Source organism: Melanerpes formicivorus, unplaced genomic scaffold, assembly GCF_026170545.1.
Source record: "Melanerpes formicivorus ecotype bairdi unplaced genomic scaffold, bMelFor1.0.p_v2 SCAF_5, whole genome shotgun sequence".
NCBI lineage: Eukaryota > Metazoa > Chordata > Aves > Piciformes > Picidae > Melanerpes > Melanerpes formicivorus.
Genome location: NW_027142357.1, coordinates 26,523,979 through 26,547,581, shown reverse-complemented (window position 1 = coordinate 26,547,581; position 23,603 = coordinate 26,523,979). Strand labels below are relative to the sequence as shown.

General features: G+C 39.0%; 1 protein-coding gene across 1 annotated transcript in view; it reads left to right on the top strand.

Moving 5' to 3' along the window:
* XRCC5 (X-ray repair cross complementing 5) overlaps positions 1-22,748 on the top strand; it is a 57,706-nt gene extending 34,958 nt beyond the window's left edge. Inside the window, exons 15-21 of the mRNA XM_068138915.1 lie at positions 449-542; positions 2,072-2,141; positions 12,360-12,469; positions 12,962-13,058; positions 15,227-15,294; positions 20,341-20,412; positions 21,201-22,748. Coding sequence (XP_067995016.1) covers positions 449-542; positions 2,072-2,141; positions 12,360-12,469; positions 12,962-13,058; positions 15,227-15,294; positions 20,341-20,412; positions 21,201-21,215 — 526 coding nt within the window. The 3' untranslated portion in view covers positions 21,216-22,748. The remainder of the gene's footprint in view (positions 1-448; positions 543-2,071; positions 2,142-12,359; positions 12,470-12,961; positions 13,059-15,226; positions 15,295-20,340; positions 20,413-21,200) is intronic.
* Positions 22,749-23,603: the final 855 nt, after the last annotated feature.

The window sequence follows — 23,603 nt, the reverse complement described above, 5'->3', positions numbered from 1 at the left end:
ATTTTTGAAGAGTAAATTGATTTCTTACTTAAGTGTTAAGTTTGAATTGCCTTCCCATGTTTAGAACAAATTTGTTGAGAATACCAAATGTTCTGTAGTATATTGCAAGTTATATACTGTAAATGGTCAAGGTTAACTCAATTTACAGGTTCCAAACAAAATGATTTGAGATATTCTGCATTGAGAAGGGTAGGAAAATTCACACCTGCAAGAAGCATAAATAATCTTACATTTTCAACAACTGATGCCTTTGTTTTATGCTAAGATAAAGTTTGATCTCTGTTTCTACTGTCTGCGTTGTGCAGCCTTGGTTTAGGGTTAATTTTGGAACAGTTATATAATGAATTTTTGTTCGGTGTATAGTTTGTTAATTTACTCACTCCCTGCTTAGGAGCAAGGGCAGTTTACTCTAAGTGTTTATATCTATTTTTGTCCTTCTCATTTGCAGCAGTGAAGAAGAACCTAACCCTAAGAAACCAAAAATTGAAGATGAAGATGGTAGCTTTAGCATCATAAAACTTGCTGAAGGCAACGTTACCTCTGTAAGCATGCTTTTACAAATATGGTTAAGGGAGAAGATTTATTTCTTTGTGTATTATAGTGAAAATACAGAATTCCTGATTAAATGAGAGTTTCTAGCTAAAACATGACTGAAATGCTTTCTACTTGTAGATTGGAGACTCTCTGCAAGACATTGTAAAGGCACCTTTCTCATAGGTTGGCATAGGTTGGCACAAGTTTCCATCAGCCTTGTATGTCTTAGGATAAAATCTTCCACTGTTGTCTAGAGCTGTAAAGGGCACGCCTGAGGATCTGAAGAATAGGGAATCTCAGAGTTGGGGCTCAGTGGTTGAGTTTTGTTCTTGCTTTCTTTCATATCATCTGCAATGTAGAAATTCCCTCTGTATCAACAGTATTGCTGTGATTGTAGAGGTCTACGCTGCATTGGTCCTAAATCACAAATACTGCTTTATCTTGCTGCTACAGCTAACTTCATTCCAAGATGTTGTATGTGCAGGTAGATGAAACCATTATTCTAACCGTGCACCTTCCTTCATGTGGTTTTTCCATATTACAGGAAGAAGAGTTTTCAAATGTGCTGTGCTTTAGGGCTGATTTTTAAAATGCATGACTGACATTTCCTGAAAAGTGAGACTGCCAGGTTTAAAATTAAAAAAAAAAACCCAACCAAAGAAAAGAGACCAAGCAATCTTATTGAAAGATCTATGAACTATTTAGTCAAGAAATCATAAAAATGTCAAATTAGGAGAATTTTTATTCCTGAGAGGAATTTTAAGCAATGTAATTATTTTTTTCTGAAGTATTTAGAATAGAAGACAATAAACCAGGTTGGAAGAGACCTTTGAGATCATTGTGTCCAACCTATTATCCAACCCACCTAATCAACTAAACCATGCAACCAAGCACCCCATCAAGTCTCCTCCTAAACACCTCCAATGACTCCACCACCTCCCCAGGCAGCCCATTCCAATGGACAATCACTCTCTCTGTGTCAAATTTCTTCCTAGCATCCAGCCTAAACCTCACCTATTTGACCTATGTTTAGCTCCATTGTAAGGTTTCTGCACTTGTGTGCCAATTTAGAGGTTAGGCTTTAAGATACCAAACTAGCACAAAAAGGGTAGATGAATTGATTGAAAGCTTTTAATTTTGAGCTTCCTATTGGAGGGACAAACCAATGATTCTGTACCCACATGCCTGTGTGCTCCCACTCCTTATTAAGCATTTACCAAGATTAGTAAGAGGTCTGTGCTCCAGAAAGTCTCAAAGCTGAACTGAATTACTGTGCTTCTGACTTCTACACCCCAGAGAACATGGTTGCCTTATAGCAGTGTGTGTCCCTCTTGCTTATTTTATAAGTAAGCTTTGCTAGGAGTACTGCATTCTAACACACTTGGAAAGACTTGCATTTTATGAGTCCGTATGCAAAGAAATGTAGAGCTTCTGTTTCCATATGAAAATAAACAGAAATGGAAATATTCTTGTTGCCTTGCAAGAAGAAGGAGATGGATATTGGCAGACAACTGTGTAATTTCTGGACCTTTTATAGGTTGGCAGTGTTAACCCAGCAGAAGATTTCCGAATTCTGGTGAGGCAGAAAAACGGTGACTTCAAAGATGGTAAATTACTTTTATCTCTCTGATTTATATTTATTAGCATCTTCAGGGTTCAGTAAAAGCAATCCCCTTCTGTAAGCAAAAGTTTCTAATGCTGAGGTGCTCTGGCATTTGCTGCTTAGCTTCTACTGCCACTCAGCAAAGAATAGTGTCACTCATAATTCCCATGTCAGTACCTGCTTTTGCCATTGGAAAGTCTCAGTTGCCCATGTTTGTCTAAGAAGGTGTTGTGGTTTGAGCCTTAACTGGAATTTAAGAGTTCAGGTGGTGGCAACTGAGAACTCCTCCTCCCCCTTCCTTTTTCCTGATAGGAAAAAAAAAAGAAAGAAAAGGAAAGAATAGGGGGGAAAAAAGGAAAGAAAAAGGAAAAAAAGAGGAGCAAGGAAGAAGGGGAGGAGGTAAATCTACCAAGAAATAATTTGCAGTTAGTTTGGAATTAGAGAAGTAAATTTTTTTTCTTTAAACAATATATATATATACACACATATATAAATAACTATAACAGGAAGGGTTCACAAGGGTAAGGAACAAGGATGAATAGGAAAATATTCAAAACCAAGTTTGGCTGGCCTTGTATTTCCCCTGATGTATGCTGATTGCTGCCCTTTGGAGAAATGTGGATGTGGCAGGAAGACCACGTGGCAGAACCAGGAAGCCAGCAATGGCTCTTGGTCCTTTTGCACAGGTGAGACAGAAGCAAAAGAAATAAAATGGTCACCATAACCTCCCCTTTATAGTCTTGCTGGACAGGAAGGGGGAGTGGAACAGTCTAACTTAGACCCCAGGGGACCCCTCCGGGGGGCAGAGGGGAAGGAACCAAATCCACCTGGATCAGGTTTCCTTAATCCCCAGGGAGAGCAGGGCTCTCGCAATCCTCCCCCTCCCAGGATGGGTGCAGCCTGGCACAGAAGGCATTAGGCAGCTACACTGAGGCATCTAAACAGCTCAGGTGTTTCTAACAGAAACTCCCTTGGTACTTACCCTATTTGAACAAGACAGTTCATCCACTTCTTATCTGGCTTCATGGGATCTTTCTGGCTTAAAGTGGAGGGCTGTTGGCCACACAGTGTGAGAAATGCATTCTGCAGTCTATGAAAAACTAAGAATCTGATGCCTGGGATTTAAATCTTACTGCCTGTTGAGAGCAGAAGAAAGCACAGGTGAATTTAGGGTGTATTGAACAGGTAGCATGTGACTTAAAGATGAGAGGAGCTTCTGTATATATTTGCATATATGCACTTAATATATTCTCAGTGTACAGCAAGACAGGGTTTTGATGCAGAAATGACAAAGAAGACAAAGCACGGATCAACCACTGTCTTGCATTCCCTGTCTGAAAAATATAATGGAGTTGTCATTGTGTTTGAATGGTAATTCCCTACTGGAATAGCTGTACAGAGATATATGTAATCCAAAGGTATATTAAAAAGACTGCACAAGATGGAGTTGGTGTTTTTTAGCTTTTAAAGGCTGATTTGAAGGTTGTGTCAACATAAACCTCATCTGCTGAATAGCCACTAACGTAGCATTTCTTACCAGTGAAAAAGATTTGCAGAGGTGCTGAAGGGAGCTGCTAGATGTTTCAACAAAGCCTATGGTCTTTTTGGACATAGCTTGAGTAGTGTATTGATTTTTCATGCAGGCTGTTAAAGCCTACAGAGCTAATTCTCTCCAGAATTTCCAGATTTATAAAGCAGCTAGCCAGCTTTCTACATGGATTTCACCTTAGTTCCAGAAGAGTATTGTCCATTGAAAAAATATTTCTGATTGTGTTCTCAAATCTCAGATACACGAAGATGCAGTAAAAAAAGGCATTGTACAACATCTTAGAATCAGAAACTGTGAAACAGTTGACTGCTTTGTTACAGCAATTAATTCTGTCATGTAGAAAAGCTTTAAGGCACAAATAAGTATAGTGATTAACCTTGAGGATGATTTAACTACAGAGCACTTAAATATGCCCACTGGTTAGCTGTGCTGGGGATAACTGCAGTATGTTTGGACGGCTTGTGAAATTTTGAGCGCTTTTCTTTTCTATGTGATCTGCTCTGTAGTTCTAAGATGTAGCAGAATGTAGGCACCGATCTAAAGGAGAGATAGAAACCACTATAAATAAAAATATGTTCTGCCTTTTTTTTTTTTTTTTTGACTTTGTCCTTCTGCATAATTCTTTTTCTGCTTTGGAGCCTTTTAGGTAGCTTAATATATAAAACATTATGGGCATGTTTTTAATGGCTTGCTTGCTGTACTGCATTCTGGTTATGTAAGTAGCAAATTCTACCTTAAAACTATTCAGTGGTTCTAAGGGGGTTCTTTGTTGGCATAATTTTGTATCCTGTTTAATGCTGAAACTTCTTTTTTTTCCCCCCTCTGCTAGAATGTATGGGAAATGTAAAATCTCTTAGCAGGAAAAGATAATATGTGGCATTCAAATAGTTTATTGGAAGAAAATAACCTAACCCACGAACACAAACATTTTATGCATCAGGATGCAGACAGGAGAACTAGTTTGTGTCATGCATTGCTTCATTCTTGTATATAAAGAGCATCCAGTGTGGTCTTCCAAACTAAATAGAGCCTATGTTCTCATTCTGAAACAAAATAGAAACAAAGTTCCTCCACAGGGAGGAGAAAGCATTTCAACTGTGAGATTGGGGATTTGGTTGTTTTTTTTTAGTGTATAGAGAAGTTGCAGCAAAAGGAAGTATTATACTTTAATCACTGACAATACAGTGGCTTTTTAATTAAGCTACAGGTTAATGGCACACATCTTCAGTCCACAGCAAGTCTCTCACCAAAATGATGGTTATCAAAACCCAAGTATGGCAAGGGGAATTTTTAGGTTTCTAACGTCCCAATCATGGAAATTTAGTGCATCTCTTGCAGTGGCCTGGCTGGGATCTGATGATCAGGGTTTGTGTCATTCATAGAAGTCATCTAACGGTAATGTAGACAGCCTGTGTCTAATAGAATAGAATAGAATTAACCAGGTTGGACAAGACCTTTGAGATCATTGAGTCCAACCTATCACCCAACACCATCTAATCAACTAAACCATGGCACCAAGTGCCTCATCCAGTCTCTTCCTAAACATCTCCAGTGATGGTGACTCTACCACCTCCCTGGGCAGCCCATTCCAATGACCAATCACTCTTTCTGGGAAGAATTTCCTAACATCCAGCCTAAACCTCCCCTGGCACAGCTTGAGACTGTGTCTTCTTGTTCTGGTGCTGGTTGCCTGGGAGAAGAGACCAACTCCCACCTGGCTACAGCCTCCCTTCAGGTAGTTGTAGAGATGCTGCATCCCACAGAAGACCAGAGCAGAAGAAATGATGTGTTCACTGTTAGGGAGAACTGAGTCACTAATTGATCATATTTTTAGAAAATCTAAGAGTTTTAAATTGGTAAGGGTCATAGGGATAGGTTTTCTGAGACTGGCAGCTCACCTTCTAAAACAGTATTTAACTTTGGTTTTAGTTGACATCAATGTAGGTTATTACAGTAGGGACCAAATTAATGATTTATGTGATGAGTTGTGTCAATTTACTGGTTAATGTTGATTGCTCATGTAACTAGTATTGTCCTTCCCCTCCAGATAGCTTTACTTTTTATTTGCATTCCTGCCCAAAGAGGTGTCATTTTATGCAAGTCTTATTTTGAGCAGGTTGCAAGTGCACAGTCATCACAAAGAGCAGTCTTCTGATAACAGCTTCTGACATTTTTGTCAATGAATGCAAATAGCATAGATTAGTTTGCCTGAGCAGAATCTAATTGTTACTCCCAAGGCTGTACAATGAGTTTCTTCATTTCTGTGGCTCTGCAAAGAAGATTCTCAAATGCAGTGAGTGCTTGCCATCATTGTAATGTGAAAGGAGTAGCCACATGACTACCAGTTCATCCTGTTGGACTATTTACATCCATGTCTGCATTTCTGGAGAGCAGAAAGTGTCTGATACGCTGCATTGTATTTTCATAGGCTTATGTAGAATATAAGATGTCTTAATGGGGAGCAAAAAAAAACCCAAACTGATATTGACCCATACATGGGCTGTTTGTTTGCTTGGTTTTTTGGTTTATAAATTTTCTATGTGAGTTCAAAGGCCAGATTTTATTGCATTGTACAGGACTTCTGTCTGAGAACAGGATATCTCAGGTCCTGCAGTTGACAGCACTTTTTTTTAGTGGTTGTCAGCAAAGAGAGAAATCTACGATGACAACTGTACAGTTTATGGACCTAAGAAACAATACCCAGAGACAAATTGTACCAAACTCTTTATTTTTATATTTAAAGCAAGTTTGTTGATATTTTTATTCCTAGGAATTTCTAGGAAAATAAAAGTATTTACATGTGTAGATTTCAGCCAATACTCTGTTTGTGCCTGAGGTGTCACACTTTTGCTGTGGCTTGTAGATAGCTTCTTGAATAAAATGTAAAACACAGGGTTTGCACTGGATGCTTTGTATGCATAAAAGAATTGTGTCATAAAAGAATCGTGTGTAAGAGATTTGCAGTGAGACTTTATTAAATCAATGCAACAAGGATGATATTTTATCACAGCGTTTTGTTGGCATATGCCTTTGCAGTTCATCTGCATTTTTATCTGACTGGGTGTTTTTATATGTTTCAGAGACTATTCATGCTCTAATGCTAGGTAGGCCAATGACTGGTTTGATGAAAATTATTCAATCATTAGAAGAGTATTTGCAAACCAAATACTTGAGTATATAAAATCACTTTGAAGTTTTCTGTGTCTGCTTCACAGAGAAGATGAAGCCAGATTCATCTTTGAAGGGCATAGCAATTGGGTGAGATGCAAAGCTCTGAGTTGCAACAAACAGAATTTGAATTAGGTGTTAGGAGTAAAAAAATAATACAATCACAATGAGGGTAGTCAGACACAGAAAGAGAGGGCCAGAGGACTTGGATACTTTCCAGCTTTGGAGCTACTCAGAAGTCAAGTCTGTGAAGCAGTGAGCAACCTGATCAGTAGAAACCCTGATTTGAGCAGGGATTTGGGCTGTATGTCCATCAGACATTCTCATCCATGTGCATAGACCATTTAGAGACATGATTCCAAAACTGAGCAGCACCTCATAAGGCACGGGAATAGTTCAACAGCTCTTAATCTTAAAATCCTTATTTCTTGCCTTAAAGGAAGTCTTTAAAAATGAGGACAGTTTTCGGTTTAGAATCTCTTCAGTTACAAAAAGATGATACTTACAAAGCAGTACTTTAATTATCAGGCGGTTTAACTGATTTGTTAGTGACTCTTATGTTAAGCTCTGGCCATGAATGCAAATCATTACAACCACCAGTGGATAAATCAAACAATTGGCTGTAACAGGAGATTTCGGTCTACAGAAAGAACATATCTTTTAAAAACTGATTGATACTTTAGGGAGGGGAAAAATTCCCCAGGGAACTGAACTTATTGACTATAATACAGCCTTGTTTGTTACTATCCTGCCGTGTGGTTGGCATAGTAATCAAGACAAAGGACTGAAATGAACAAACATGAAAATATAACTACACCGTGGTACTGTAACTATTCAGACATAACAAGTGAATGTAATTGTTCATGGCATACTTCACAAGAAATTACAGTGAATGTATTTTTGAGTAGGGAATGTGTCTGAACGCTAGGGAGGAAGGGATTAAATTCTGTTAGAACAAAAAAGGTCTTCTGTTCAAAGATTTATTTGTTTATTTACTGCCTGTAGTTCTTCAGCCTTTAATTGGTATGTTTGTTATCTAACCAATCAGATGTAGTGGAAGGAGGAAGCAGAAGATTAAAATTTCTTGGGATGTTCTGCAGATCATGCTGGTTGTGACTGCTGGAATGCCAGTTTATGCAAAATACAGAAGTTCATTAGTTTACTTCTATAAATGTGTGTGTGAGGGATGAGGGAAGCTGGGAGAGAAGAAATAAAAGTTACTACACCGTAGTGGCCTGAAATGGCTGTCAGTTTGTAACAAGCACCTGCTCTTCAAAACACCAGTGCATGAGATTTGTCTGGAGCACATCAAAGTTAATGCTGATATTCACAGCTTAGTTTAATAGCTTCATGCAGAACCTGCCTTTCTCAAATAAAAAGATGTATTTTTTGCAGCACCCAAACCCAAAGATTCACACTAATGGAAACCCAGATGATAGGCAGCAGGAAATCAACAAAGTTCTCAGACCTAAATAGGTAAAGGAAGGGAGTCCACCTCAGAAAACTTGTGCTTGTAATCCCTATTTGCTATCTCTGTTATTAACTTCAGTCCCGTGAAGGAGTTTGGTAGTCTAATCTATTTTAGATTGATCACAGTATCACAATATCACAGTATAACTTAGGTTGGAAAGGACCTTGAGGATCATCGAGTCCAACCTATCAACATAGACCCCATGACTAGACCATGGCACCAAGTGCCACGTCCAATCCCCTCTTGAATGCCTCCAGGGATAGTGACTCCACCACCTCCCTGGGCAGCCCGTTCCAATGACGAATGACTCGCTCAGTGAAGAACTTCCTCCTCACCTCGAGTCTAAATGTCCCCTGGTGCATCTTGAGACTGTGTCCCCTTGTTCTGGTGCTAGTTGCCTGGGAGAAGAGACTGACCCCTTCCCGGCTACAACCGCCTTTCAGGTAGTTGTAGAGGGCAATAAGGTCACCCCTGAGCCTCCTCTTCTCCAGACTAAACAATCCCAGCTCCCTCAGCCTCTCCTCATAGGGCTTGTGTTCAAGGCCTCTCCCCAGCCTTGTTGCCCTTCTCTGGACACGTTCAAGTGTTTCGATGTCCTTCTTAAACTGAGGGGCCCAGAACTGGACACAGTACTCAAGGTGTGGCCTAACCAAAGCAGAGTACAGGGGCACAATGACTTCCTTGCTCCTGCTGGCCACACTATTCCTAATGCAGGCCAGGATGCCATTGGCCCTCTTGGCCACCTGGGCACACTGCTGGCTCATCATTCACTTGGCCTATCATTTAAGGGAGATGCAGTGGACAGACTCTACTTTAGCCGAGCTGTTTCAAGATACTAGAACAATCTGACTTAAAATATTGTTGTGATGTAACCTGTTTCCTGCGTATATTATGGTCTTTCAGTGCCCAGTAAAATATTGCAAGGGTTGGGTTTTTCTCTTCTTAACAACATACTTCACAAGGCAGCAGCTCACAGTTAATAGCAAGTAAAAGTCTTTTCTTCTGGTGCCAGCTAGTGCAATCGAATGGAAAGGAATTAAAAAACAATTAAATGCAAAAGAAGAAGTAGGGTCTGATAAAGTCAAACAATATTCTGGAACCATTCTGACAGTAAAGACTTCTACTGCACCCTCATAATGCCTGGGGTTTTAATTTAATACATCAATGCAAAGGCAGCATTTTAAAAAGCCACCACCACCACCACTGAAAACACCAGCAGGACTTGCTTTTATTAGTGCAGTTTGTAAGAAATTAGAACATTTAATGAGAAAATTGTTAGCCATGGAAGAAAATGGACTGACTTAACTTGGGGAGCTTAAGTAGTGAAACTTCCGTTTAGTTTGTCAGCTACTGGCGAAATAAAGAGAGTGAGCTGATCACCTGGGGAAGTAGTCACTTTAGCACACTGTTGGACAGAACCATTATCCACCTTCTCTTCTGGAAACTGCGTAGTCAAAAGCCAGTGGGATGTCCTTGTTTTGAGTTGTGAGCTGGCCATGACAAAAGGACAGAGAGGTATTTTACCCCAAAGGGAGTAAAATAAAACACTCTCACAGAACTGGAGGTTAAATATGAATGCTATTTACAAATATATATATGTATACACACAGAAATACAACAGGTATTCAGGGAAAAGGAATATATACACAAATTAAGCTCAGTTCTCCACCTGGACCTCAATACTAGGTCAAAACTTCCCCCCCCTGCCCAACCTCCTCAGCCTCGGCTGGCCCAGGAGCAGGCCAAACTCCCCCTCTACAGGACAGGCCTACCAGGCTTCAATGCCCCCCCACAATAAGCCAAAATTACATAGCAAGACATTCAGCTTGCCAAGAAAGCTGCAGAAGGCCTCAGTAAGCCTGCACTCTCCCATGAACCACAAGAAATAAGCTGCCACGTCAGGAGACACGGGAGGAAAGAAAAAGAACTGACTGTGGAATCCCTTTCTGCCCCCTGGACTATCTAGTCCCTGGAGGACTTTTTATCTCTATGGTCTTAAACCCATAACATGGGAGAATACCAAACATGTCTTGTTTCACTCTTGTCATAGATACTGTCCTTCAGATTCAGCTCAGTTAGGCATTTCATAAAAATGTAACAGCCAGCACTGTCTATGCTTACAGTGAGCAGAATACAATATTTAAATGATACCTACTTCTCACTGTGTTTACTTATCCTTGTCTCTTCCATCACTAGCAGATTATTTTCTTTGTTGATGTTTCCATGGCTGGAATACTTGAAGGGAGGTGTGCTGATAACATCTGAACATAAGAAGGGCTATAGGTTAGGCTAAAGGTCCTGCCAGTTCCCTAACCTGTCTTTAACAGAACAAGAACAGATGCTCTGACTTGTCCAGAATGCTTTCCTGCATTCTCTTTCTCAACAACAACATCATCTTTTAATTTCCCTTGATAGCGTTTCTCTTTTAAAAAAATTGAATAATTTGTTCAAGGCTTTTTGTTCATTTGGGTTTTTTGTTGTTGTTTTTTAAAGGTGTTGCAACCTCTAGCATCTCACGGTACCCAGCGTTAGAGAGGTTTGTTTTTTTGTTTGAAGAGGTGCTTTCATTTGTTCTTAACCCAACTCTTTGCTCTTATTTTGAGAGAGGCAGTGGTTTGTCACTCCCTTTTCACAGTGCTTCTGACTTTATAGATCACTATTGTACCCTTCTCACAGTCTTCTTTTCCCAGGCTGAGGTGTCTGTAAAATTGAACAATTCTTTACCTGTAAAGAAAAAAACAAACGTAAAATCCAGCAGAATGTAGTTGGGCTTGCAGACCTCTGACTCTTTCACTTGTTACCTTTGTAATGTTTTACAGCTACCTACTTTTAGGAGCTCAACAGTGAGGATGAAACCTATGTTTCTCTTCTTGTTGATGCAGGTCTCATTGTTTGCCTCTCTTTGTCAGGCATGCACAGTTTATGAACTGTGCTTATGCCCGTTATCATAAACAGCACTGCCCCAGTGAAAACTCCTTAAACTACCTGCGTAGAGACAAGTTCAAATGTCAGTAACAACAAGGTAGGGTTTTAACTGCAACGACTCTACAGAGGTTGTTTTGACATTATTACACCTTCACTGTAAATTTAAGGCTTTTATTGAAGTATGCATGTATTTCAAAGAATGTTATGGGGATGATGGGTTGGATGCAATGATCTTGAAAGTTTCTTCCAACCTGGTCTGGTCTATTCTATTCTAATATATCTGTGTTGTAGAGCATAACATCCCTCAATTTCAAGATCCAAATTTTTTCATTTTACTTTCTCTCAAGCAAGCTATGCCAGTGCTTTTTTTTACTTGTCTTTCCAGGAAAAATCTTTTTGCCTTGCCTGTGCTTGGTTTACTTGCTAGTACATCTGATTTTTTCAGAGTTGGATGTAATTGCCAGTAGCTGAGATATCAGCTATAAACTTGAGTAGTTTGAGGCAATAGAATAGAATAGAATAGAATAGAATAGAATAGAATAGAATAGAATAGAATAGAATAGAATAGAATAGAATAGAATAGAATAGAATAGACCAGGTTATTGAATAACCTGAATAGAATAAACCAGGTTGGAAAAGACCTTCAAGATCATCGCGTCCAACCCATCAACCAATCCAACCCACCTAAACAACTAACCCATGGCACCAAGCACCCTATCAAGTCTCCTCCTGAACACCTCCAATGATGGTGACTCCACCACCTCCCCAGGCAGCCCGTTCCAATGGGCACTCACTCTATCTGTATAGAATTTCTTCCTAACATCCAACCTAAACCTCCCCTGGCACAGCTTGAGACTGTGTCCTCTTGTTCTGGTGCTGTCTGCCAGGGAGAATAGACCAACATCCGCCTGTCTACAACCTCCCTTCAGGTAGTTGTAGAGAGTAATAAGGTCACCCCCGAGTCTCCTCTTCTCCAGGCTGGGTGAGCTCCAGTATGGGTGAGATTAACTCTTTAGATGCCTGTGGAATAGTAAGAGAGAGATGTAAAGGGAAAATATTTTTTGCCTTGAAAGTGTGCATTCTTTGACTCATTTCTCTTTGCCTTTCAGTAAGTCAGCAGCTGATAAACCGCATTGATCAGTTCCTTGGAAATAAAGGTTCACAGTACTACATGAAAGGCATCAATTGTATCAGAGTTTTCAGAGAGGAGGCAATGAAGGTAATGTTAATATGTGAAAACTCATCTCTTCCTGACTAAAGATATGATGGACCTACTTGCTATACTAGAAACTTTATAATTAATTGCTACAGGAAAAAGAATTGAGTCATAGATGCAAATCTCTTATGCTCTTTGCTTAGAAATATATTTGCATTTTGTATTTCTTTATTGGGATAGGAACTAGCTGCTTCTGTATTATTCACTTGTTTGGGTTTTTTAAACATGAAAACAGAAGGTCTATGGCCTGATGCTCATAAAAGAAAAGGAAGCAATCCTACATATTTCTTCTTCAATAAGACCAGTTACAAGAAAGTCTTTGAGACTTTCTGACAGACAAGGTTTATGGCTCACCTCTCTTTAGAACCCAAAATAAACCCCCAAATCTGTAGTGACTTCACCATGCTAGGTAACTCCATGAAGAATTGAGTTTGCAGTGGCGTTTAGTATTTGTAACATTTCTTGTTTATCATTGGTGGTGTTTTTTTTTTTCAGCTCTCCAAGGTGCAGTGCTTTAATGATTTTATGCAGGCCCTGAAATCCAAGGTGGAAGATAAAGCCTTAGCTGATTTCTGGGAGATCATGATACAAGGTAGGATGGCAATAAAATAAAATGAAAATGAAAAGCAATTAAAATTCAAATTGTATTATCCATTATGTAAGAGGAACTTTGTTAGCAATTGGATGCTTCAAGTAACACCAGACAAGCATTTTAATAGGGTTCATTCCTTCAGCCTGTTTAAAAAATATCTTTCACATTGCAGCTTCCTTTTTTGCACGAATACTTACATATCAGCAGTATTTATAATGCATTGCCAAGTGTTATTGAAATGGTAAACTAATTGTGGAAGAAGGGAGAAGAAATTAAATGTTACAGGGGAAGGAGGAAAACACGATTTCAGATGAATTTGAAAATAAGTGGGAAAAAAACATGCAGTGAAGATATGAAAAGAATCTTCCACATTAAGCTTCAAAAAAGCCATCGATAGCATTAAAACATGTCACTGATCATTTTGTGTTTAAGCAGCCTGAAGGACAGAATATGTGGTGATGTGACACCTATCTCTGATTAAACAGGGAGATACAAGGCCATGTGATTCTAAAAGACGTTCAGAGACTACACAAGTGATAAATAAAGGAACGTTTTCACAAACACAAAACATGGGGAACTAAAAGAAAGCTTTTATGTCATACTCTTGTTTTTAATTTGAGCCAGTGCTAAGAAAATCTGTTAAATGCCCAGCTGCTTCTTGTAAGGGTGCATGCTGTATAATGCAATCATTCGCTTTTGTATAGAACCTTTTGAAGTGATGAACTCTGTCCAACTTTTACAAAAGACAAGATGGGAATTATATTAGCAACCCAAAACAACAGCACAAGACAACACTGACAGCATATTCTATCTGACGGTGTTGTAGGATGCCTTCTATGAAGACATTTGAAAAAAAGAAGGCAACAAGCTGGATTTTGCAAAGCCATGCTGGAATATTTTTCAGTTGGTACAAACCAGAGTTTCTGACAAACTGGAGCATATTATCAAGAAAAAAAAAAGAGTACAGGGATAATATTTTTGTACAAATTTAGAATGGAATGGAATGGAATGGAATGGAATGGAATGGAATGGAATAGAATAGAATAGAATAGAATAGAATAGAATAGAATAGAATAGAATAGAATAGAATAGAATAGAATAGGCCAGGTTGGAAGAGACCTTCAAGATCATTGTGTCCAACCTATCACCCAACACCACCTAATCAACTAAACCATGCAACCAAGCACCTTATCAATTCTCCTCCTAAACACCTCCAATGATGGTGACTCCACCACTTCCCTGGGCAGCACATTCCAATGGGCAATCACTCTGTGAAGAATAGATTATCTTGTTGTGAGAAGATGAGATCATGGTGTTTTATGCATAATCTAGCTGCTTTCACTAGATAGCTGAAATAGCTTTTAGCTTGTTGCTACCAAAAGCAGAAACTATTTTCTCTGCTTCTTGCCACATCTCCTCTTTTGTACCAAATGTGGCATGCATTGGACATGGAGAAATTCTCATGAAACTCTGCTGCACAATTCTATGGGCAGATTAAGGTGGCATCACACTTGGGCTACTGCTTTATGAGTCTACTTTCTTTGCTCTTACCTACAGCTTCTTTATTCAGGCTCAAGCATGTGTGTAGCCAAGTGGTGAGCTAGACTGCAAAAACTATGAGGGTAGAAAGATGTTATTTATTTCTTTTTTCACAGTTCTTTTGAAGGGAGGGGTCACTGCACAGGATGGTAGTGCTAGCACAGCTAAGGAGCAAGTAGGAGCAGGGCCAGCACATTAGCAGTCAGTCTGTAAGTAATCGTAGTACAAGTGTTTGAATGTGAGGAGTTAATTTTTCTAAGGCCCTAAGAGCATGCTGCAAATGGCTAAAAGTGTAATTTCTGATAGATTGTCAGCATTTCATCTGTGAGCTGTGATTTCAATGTCTCATTAGTTTGATTGTCATAATATTAGCAGTTTCCTAAACGGATACTTCCACAATCTTATGAATATGCTCATTAATTTATTTTTATATCACAGTTTGTATCAGAGTTGACTCATTTATGCAGGGCACATTTTCCTTTGAGCAATTCTATTTTATTTTTTTTTTTCATTTTTGCTGTTGATGATGACATTCAGAAGTTGGAATTTGGAAGACTTTTCATTTCTAACATTAAGTGCAGTTTTGGGAAGCCTTCTAATGATATTTTTATATCTCTGATTTTTTTTAGACAGAATTTCTTTGATCACTAAAGATGAAGCAGAGGAAAGTTCCGTGACTAGTGAAGAGGCAGAAAAGGTATCATTGTTTTTAATGAGCATCTATTTGTATAGGGCCCTTACTGTGCAACAGAAGATTCTTTCTTACGTGGATAAATCTTCAGGTGAATGAAATCAGGATCCATTTGAAGGAAGAAGAGTGGTCTTCTGCTATGCACTCAAAATTGCCCCAGTTCAGAGCAAAAATAATTCCCCTAACGTGTACCACAGCATTTTGCTTTAGTAACTCTGAAGTCTTTTCTAACCTGGTTGATTCTACGATTCTGTGATTCTAAGTAGCATATATTGACATCATTACCTTGAAAATATCCTCTACAAAGAATAGGAACTTGATATAGTGAAACAGCAATAGGCTATTTATCATAGAATCAACCAGGTTGGAAAAGACCTGAGATCATCAAGTGCAACCTATTACGTAATACCCAACACCTCATGATGACTAAACCATGGCTTCAAGGGCCACATCTAATACTTTTTCAAGCACCTCCAGTGCTGGGGACTCCACCACCTCCCAGGGCAACCTGTTCCAGTGTCTCACCACCCTGATGGTGAAGAACTTCTTCCTAACATCCAATCTGAATCTACCCATTTCTATTTTTTTTCCATTCCCCCTAGTCCTGTCATTACCTGACACCCTAAAAGTCCCTCACCCACCCAATTTTCCCTTCAAATCCCAGAGCACCTGGGCTCTGTTGGAGTCTCCTCCCACCCCAGGTGTGGCCACTTGGCCCTCCCCACCCACTCCCCTTTTAATCCCCCCCAGGAGAGGCAGAATCCCTAAGCTGAGCCCATCTGGGCTGAGGGATCCTCCTCTCATCACTGGTGAGTCCCCATGGTGCACACTGGGTGATGGTGGTGGTGACAACAAAGGCCGGGGGGCCTGGTGGCCCCCCGGTTAGGTAGGAAGAGAACTGATGACTCCTCTGATAACATCCATGGGTGCTGGCTGGGCCTCCTTACTGGGGCTGAGCTCCTCTGTGTGGTATCTTGGCTGGTGAGGGTCTTGTCCCCACCTTTGTCTCTGTCACCACAGACCTCATGACTAGACCATGTGCCACGTTCAATCCCCTCTTGAACATCTCCAGGGATGGTGACTCCACCACCTCCCTGGACAGCCCATTCCAATAATATATAATGAAATATAATACTTGAGCAACAGCATTGATGAATGAAGGATGCCACAGTTACAATGGAGTAAATACTAACAAGCAGAATGGTGCCTTCTTTTTGAAGGAGAGCAGAATTGAGGGTTGTTGTCAAAAATTGTTTTTGTGTGGAGAAGATAAGACAGGCATTCTTGCATCAGGCTGCTATCCATGATTTTAAATAGTTTAGAAGAAAGAAGGTCATTGTATTACAGCCTCCTGAAGGTAAACCCATGGCTAAAATAACTACTTTGCAGACAAGCAGCTTTTCTAAAAGATGCCACATTGATTTTTTGCAACTTCCACGCCTTACATTAGCAATAACCAGAAGGCATAGAAGTAGATTCTCCATGAGTGAATTAATGAGGGTTTTTTGATCTGTAACTATTTACCTCAAGGTGAAGAAATGTCATGGAAAATGAAAAGCTAACATACTATGAGTCCAGAAAGCTAAACACATGTGCAGAGTACAGATGATGGAACACAATGGGGGCTTTTTTTCCACACAATTGTATAGAGCAACCTATTACCCCAGTGGTGGTTTTAAGGAGTATCAGGTTTTGTTATATATTCCAGACGCTATGAATTTACTTGGAAACTTCTTAAGACAATGTTTTTCCTGAGAACTTTAATTTGTAGTTTGAAACTACTCTTGATGCTCAGAATGTATTAATGCTGTGTGGTATAGCCACTGTTCCTAAAGGAAGTCTCTGCTACCTGCAAAGCCCTTAGAGCATACTGTCTTAACTGTGAGCTTGTGGTGGCTGAAAAATACTGTGCCTGTATGGGAATGCAGCACAGATCCCAGAGCTCCCAGGCTGAGCTGGAGCAAAGCTTTTATAGACTGACCTCAAAATTACATCTCTGTATTTTCATCCTACAGTCAATGAGGTAATACAGTACAGGAAATTTTTCATGTGATTGAAGGTCCTAAAACAGTCATCATTTTCCTTTAAAATAGGGGAAAAGAAGAGATTGCATGATACCAGCTCTGCAACACAGTTGTCTCACATGGCATTACTTTAACTTCCAGTATAAATGAGGTAGTAAACCTTTGCTAACTAGGCAGCTGGCAATCCCACTTACTCATTACATAACTACTTCCCCACACATTCTCCAGGTGTAAAACCAGTACCCTAATTTGCCATTTTCTGTGAAGGGTTCATATGACTTCATACTTAAGAAGCTGGATGACTCTGTATTCATGGAGTAAGATCTACAGAGACAGAAATTTTTGTTATGGGATTACAGAGCTGAACTAAAAACTAGTCCTTCTTGATACAGTTAAACCCTGCCCCAAGTTTCCCCTGTGGTACAAAGCCAGTATTTCCCTAAGTCTATAGTAGAATGCAAAAGTGGTTCATTTGTTTTCTGTACTGAATGTGGTACCCTACACTATAGGATTAGCATGCAGTTTTAAAACTATCATGCAACAGAGTAAGATGCAAGTTTACTTCACCTGTGTAGCTGGTCACATGCCAAGTGTGTAAGTCAAGGGACCAGCTGCCGGTGTGCTCCTATGTGACACAAAGGCCTTTTCTCTGATGTGCAGATTGCAAGGTGATAGTAGTTTCAGGACTAAGGGATAGAAGCTTTCACTTTCCTAGGGTTGCTGTTTGAAGAAGAAAGGAAGACTTACAAGGCCACTTAATAGAAAGCTAATACAAAAAGAATATCTCTTTTATTGAGCTAGGTTATTTCTCTGTCTCTGAGAAAAATGGTTTTCAGAAGAAGTTTTTTTCTGTAATAGTGGAGATGCTCTTACTAGAGCACAAGGATGATAGGTTGAAAGAGCAGAAATGTCAAGTGCTTTTTCTGGTTGCTTTGGGGAAGATAATGGATTTCAGCACAACTATTATGTGTAATTTTCTTTTGCATAAATGTAAAATAGATTTTTTTTTAAGGGAAAAAAAAACCCTTTGGATGTTCAGCATTTGATGGAAACTTCAGGTTTTCAATTTATTACAAATCTTCATCATTCATTTCTTTGGCTTTTAGCTTGCTTTACCTAATCTAGTGTGGGAAAGCTAATTTTGAAAACTGAAAAGTGTGCTACTTTCAGATATACCATTTGACTCTTAATTAACTGTGTAAAATGAAATGTGATCTGACACAAAAAGCCTTTCAGAGCTGACATTGTCATTAGCTTTTAGTTTCATACTATGTGGCTTATGTTACTACTAGACTGGGAACTCTTTCCAGCAGTAAAGATAGAGAGACACTGGCATCTTGAAATTTAAATTCCTTCTGGCTCTGTCACCTTCTATTTTGCTTTTTTTTCTCCTTTTCTAATCTATACAAAAAGTTGAACTCAGCATGTTAAAACATTTATGTTGTCTGTGGAGTAAGCTTTCTACATTCACTTGGATGCTGCTATTGAGGATGCAAGAAAGGCCCAACCTTTAGGTAGTGAGATGAGTAGGTAGAGGTTGTCTTCATCCTCTGTCCTTGATGTTAACCAAAAGCTATGTATTTGCTTTTCACTCTGAGATTGGTATCTGGCAACTAACTTCTCAGTGTTTTACCCCTTGTCTAAAGCTGTCATTATTGCCCTAGACAAGACTGGAAGTGCTCTAATAGTGATCCCATGACCTTTTACACCACCTTAGTGGCTGTTACAGTTGTAGTCCTCAGGTAAAGAGTAAAGACAGGAGCCAGCTGTTTGCAGGAAAGTGGCATAAACTCTAAGCAGTTACTTATAGCTTGCTTAATGTGGTTATCTTCTAACTAGTTGTTCTCTTTCATCATCTAGAGTTATAGCAAAGTTGTTTCTGAATTAAGGATGGAACTCAAAGTCACGGAACGTGGCTTTTCTTCCTCCTCGGCTTTTCACAGCCATCTGGGGCAAGGTTGTTCCTGGCTCTGTAGTACTTATCTGGTGCATTTTAGTAAGAAAAAGAAAATTTGTTATTTTACAGTAAGGATTTTGGTAAAGAGACCAATAACTAACACTTTTAGATGCCTGGATACTTAAGTATTTGTTTTTTCCTAGCTTTTATTTTTCTCAGTATGTTAGGCTAGTAACAGAATAATTCAGAGGTGGTTGTACTCCTGTGTTTGATTTCAGTTGTTGTAGTAGCTGAGCAATTTACCTTTAACTTCTGTTTATGGATGCCATGCTTCAAGTGCATGTGCTGAGTTTTATCAGCAGCTGCAACAGCAGAATTTCACATAATGAATTTTCTATTTTTCAATACTGGCATTGTAATCATATTGCATGTTTGAGTGTTGTCTTTTAAATTCATATATTTGTTAAATATTGATTGAATTCAATGGAGAACTTCTAAGTTCCACACAGAACTTGAATGTCATACTTAGGAAATGTTGCCAAACAAGCCATTGATCAGCTGGCATATGTGTTCATATTGGTTGGGGGGGGTTGTTGCTGTCCTTTGGCACTCTAGCTGCACACAATATTACTTTTAAAGTTGTCTTTCTTACTGTCATGGACAGAATTTCCATCTAGCCCAGAATCCCACGTTTGATGGTGGATGACAGCGGATGGGTAGGGAAAAGTGCCCAGGCTCCAGCCACTAAGGTCTCAAGTACTTCCTATGCTTTAGGTTGTTTCTAAGGACAGTACATTTTGTAAGATTCCTCTTCTATGAACCACTTCCTCATGAGACCAGGAACTAATATTTGCAGAATCCTTCTTACAGGATCTTCCACAGCTTAACCATCTTATCTCTGAAGAAACATACCTTTTTGTCTGTTTTTCAACACAGATCACCATAAAATCCTTTGAAAGCAAGTCTTAGGAATTTTCCTGTCATTTAAGGGGATTTTTGAGGGTGGAAACCAGAATAAATTTCCTTCATAATTTTTAATTATAGGTGGACTTGATTTGATATGCATTCTGTTAATTTAACATGAAGGGTTTGAGTTTTGTCAGTATTATATAAATACATTTGTATTTTCAGTTCTTGGCTCTGAAAGAAAAGGAAAATGAAACCCTTCCTCCCACAGATGAAGGTGGTGATGTGGATGATTTGGTGAGTACCATAAAGACAAGATGTGGCTTTCAAATTAAACTGCAATTGAAAGGTTCAGTGAGAGAGAGCAAGTGCTTTTTAAAGCACATCACTTTGAAAACAAATCATTGAGTTAGAAAAGAGCCACATGGAATGACTTATTTGCTATTGTGAAACATAAAGTGGTGTGTTATTCCATGACGGTAGACACTATGTTACAGAGTAACATGGGTGATTACATAGGTTAATTGTGTCCTCTAGTCTGTTTCAAAAGTGGGGCTGCTCATTTGATAGCAAATTGTAATAATTTAGCATTTAACAAAGCTTGTAGATCTGGAGCAGCTGTTTATGTGGGTTTGAAACCGAAAATGATTTTTAAAAGATCTTTTAATCTTCTTAATTAACCTTCTCTGTGTATGCTTGATGAAATTTAAGGATTTATGGAGGTCTTTTAATAAATACCTTAGCCGGTTTTTTACAGGCTGATTCATTACAAATTTGTCTCCAAGGCTTAAGCTAATGGCATAGGCAGTTTTAAAGAGGCTTCAGTTGTTGGCAGATTTCTGCTGTTGGACTGTGCTGTTTAGAATCTATGAATTGCTCATACAATGATGTGAAGATGAGATTTCAGGTTTGGTTTTGTGCTTTAAAGCAGCTTAGTATTAAGTTTTAAGGATTTGTGCTGCATGATAAGGATTTCTGAATTTGCTTTTTATCTGAGCAACATGTAAGAAATAACAAATGCAAACACACGTAAGGCATAACTTGAATTCAGTGCTTCCTCTTCCCAATCTTTCTTCTATTTGCAGCTGGACATGATGTGACCGGGCAATGTATGGTGACTATACAAGCAAAATTTCGGAGGAGGAGGCCTGCTTGTGAGATATGGCACAAAACAGGATACTAATGAGAAGACAGTAGATCCATCTTTATTTTTGCAAATGAGAGCAGAAGTCCAGAAGATATTTCCAGTTGGTTTAAATGTCATCTGGCTTTTCAAATTGTAATCATTTGAAGCATTTGTGAAACAATGATACCTTTAAGGCATCTCTTCCCCTTCCCCCCCCCCCCCTTTTTTTCCTCCTTTTGTTTTTTCCCCGTTAGCACACTGAATCTAGCTTATTCTTGGTATTGCTTTCAGCTAAACACTACTAAATGTAATGAGAAGCTGTGCTGGCACCTAAAATTTGTGTAAAATTGCTTGGGAAGGGAGACAGGAGTGTCAAGTTGAGGTTGCCAGGTGATGGTGGATCTTTAGTGAAGGTAACTCCATGGCATTATTGTTATAGAAGGGAAAAAGTCTCTGTTTTCATTTTTTTCCTATTACAAACCAACACAAAGGCTTATAGAAAAAAAAAATATAGGACCAAGAGTCACAAAATAATACCTTGAAATACCCAACAGCATCTAAAACATGCAGCAAAGCCAAGTGTGCTGATTTTGCCACCAAAATGGCTGATTTTGTACCCAAATCTGCAATTGTGGTCACTTCGGTACTACTGCAGGTTCTCTGTCCTGTTAGCTTAACATCACCTCAGCAGTCTCTGTCCCTTTCTGTTATACATTTTCGTGTTTCAGCTGCTGGGGTTTCTAATGGTTTTGAGACTTTTAATTAACATGGTTACTGTAGATACTACTCATGCTAAAAGCACGGATGAATCAGTTACATCTCCATTTCATACGTTGCAGATAACTCCTAACACAGAGCAGGAGAATCCATGAAAGCCATACACTGAGACCTGTGATAGAGAGTAGTAGTTAACACTGCGAACTAAAATGGAGTAGTATCTACACAGAACAATCCAAAATAGTTGCTGCTTAGAAAGAGGTACTCAAATTCAAACACAGATCTGGAGAGACATTAATGACCCCTTCACAGGTACTTTTTAGTTACAAGGATTAATTCCTTTAAAAGCTGTTATTTCATTATTACAAATGCATCATGCACAAAATGGCATTAAGGTCATCAAAGAGGAAAAAAAAATTGAGCTGCATTAAAAAAATATTTTGGAATATCTGCACTTTACATTGAACAACAGTGTGGGAAACAGCAATTGGTTTTTGCCCCTACCTCCCTACACAGTGACCTGCTCCCCCTATGTTCTATGCTGACTGACTCCATGCAGACTTTGAAATATTTTCTCAAATGCATATGGCAGATAGCAAATGACTGTTCCAGACCTCCATAGAATTTTGTCACTAGAAGATATTTTTCTCAACTGTTTATAAGAAATACTTGGTCAGTCCATTGTCTTGTATGCCTTTTAAGGCAAATTTATAGAGTGTAATACTGACTGGGATGGAGTTCTTTACATTTTTATTAATTTGTTTGACTAATAAAATGCTCTTTAAGATTTGCTGTTGTCTTCTTCAGAACTACATTTGCTAAAATCAAATGATTGACTACCTATGCAGTACCAAAGAGAGGCTATCAAAAGCCACTTTTTCTGGGCATACAGTGAAAACACTGAATATCAAAATCCCTCTACAGAAGCTGGCTGTAATTATTTATTCTGCTCTTTATGAGGTCGGTGGTGACAGGTTGGACTAGATGATCTTTGAGGTCTCTTCCAACCTTGGTGATACTGTAACTTCTACTATTTTGCAGATGTGATGGGAAGTCTTGGTCATGACCAGACAGGATATAAAATTAGTTTGCAAGCAAAATAAGGATTGGGGCTTTTGAACTAGTTGACCACATCTTTATTGTTCTGTAAAGCAATAAATATTTATTTCATGGAGTATCATTTCATAGTTCTTATTACCTGTACAGCACATTTAGGCTCATTGTGATGATTGCTGCATGGTACTGAAGAGGGGAGTGTGTCTTCAGAAGCACTAGAGCAGTAAGCTGTCCACTTCAAAAGCAGCAGAACATACCTTGTCCTGTATTTCATAGCCAGAGAAATTATGGAAGTGTCTAGGAAAAGAAAAGATGATGTCTATGATTTTAAGTGTTACTGATAATTATTATCATTTTCTTCTGGAAGGATTGACTCTCTGGAAGGCTCTTTAGATGCTAATAGTATGGGACAGTAATGTTAGTTCACCTCATTTGCTGGGAGATCAAAGCTTATGATTATTGTCTGCATCTTTCTCTTAATCTGCTGCTCTTGATATCTCTTTAACTCCTTGGGTGGTATCAGTCAGCTTTGATGGAGGGGCAGTGCTTTCAGTATTCTCTTTTAAAGCTTTTTTTATTCAAGTTTAAT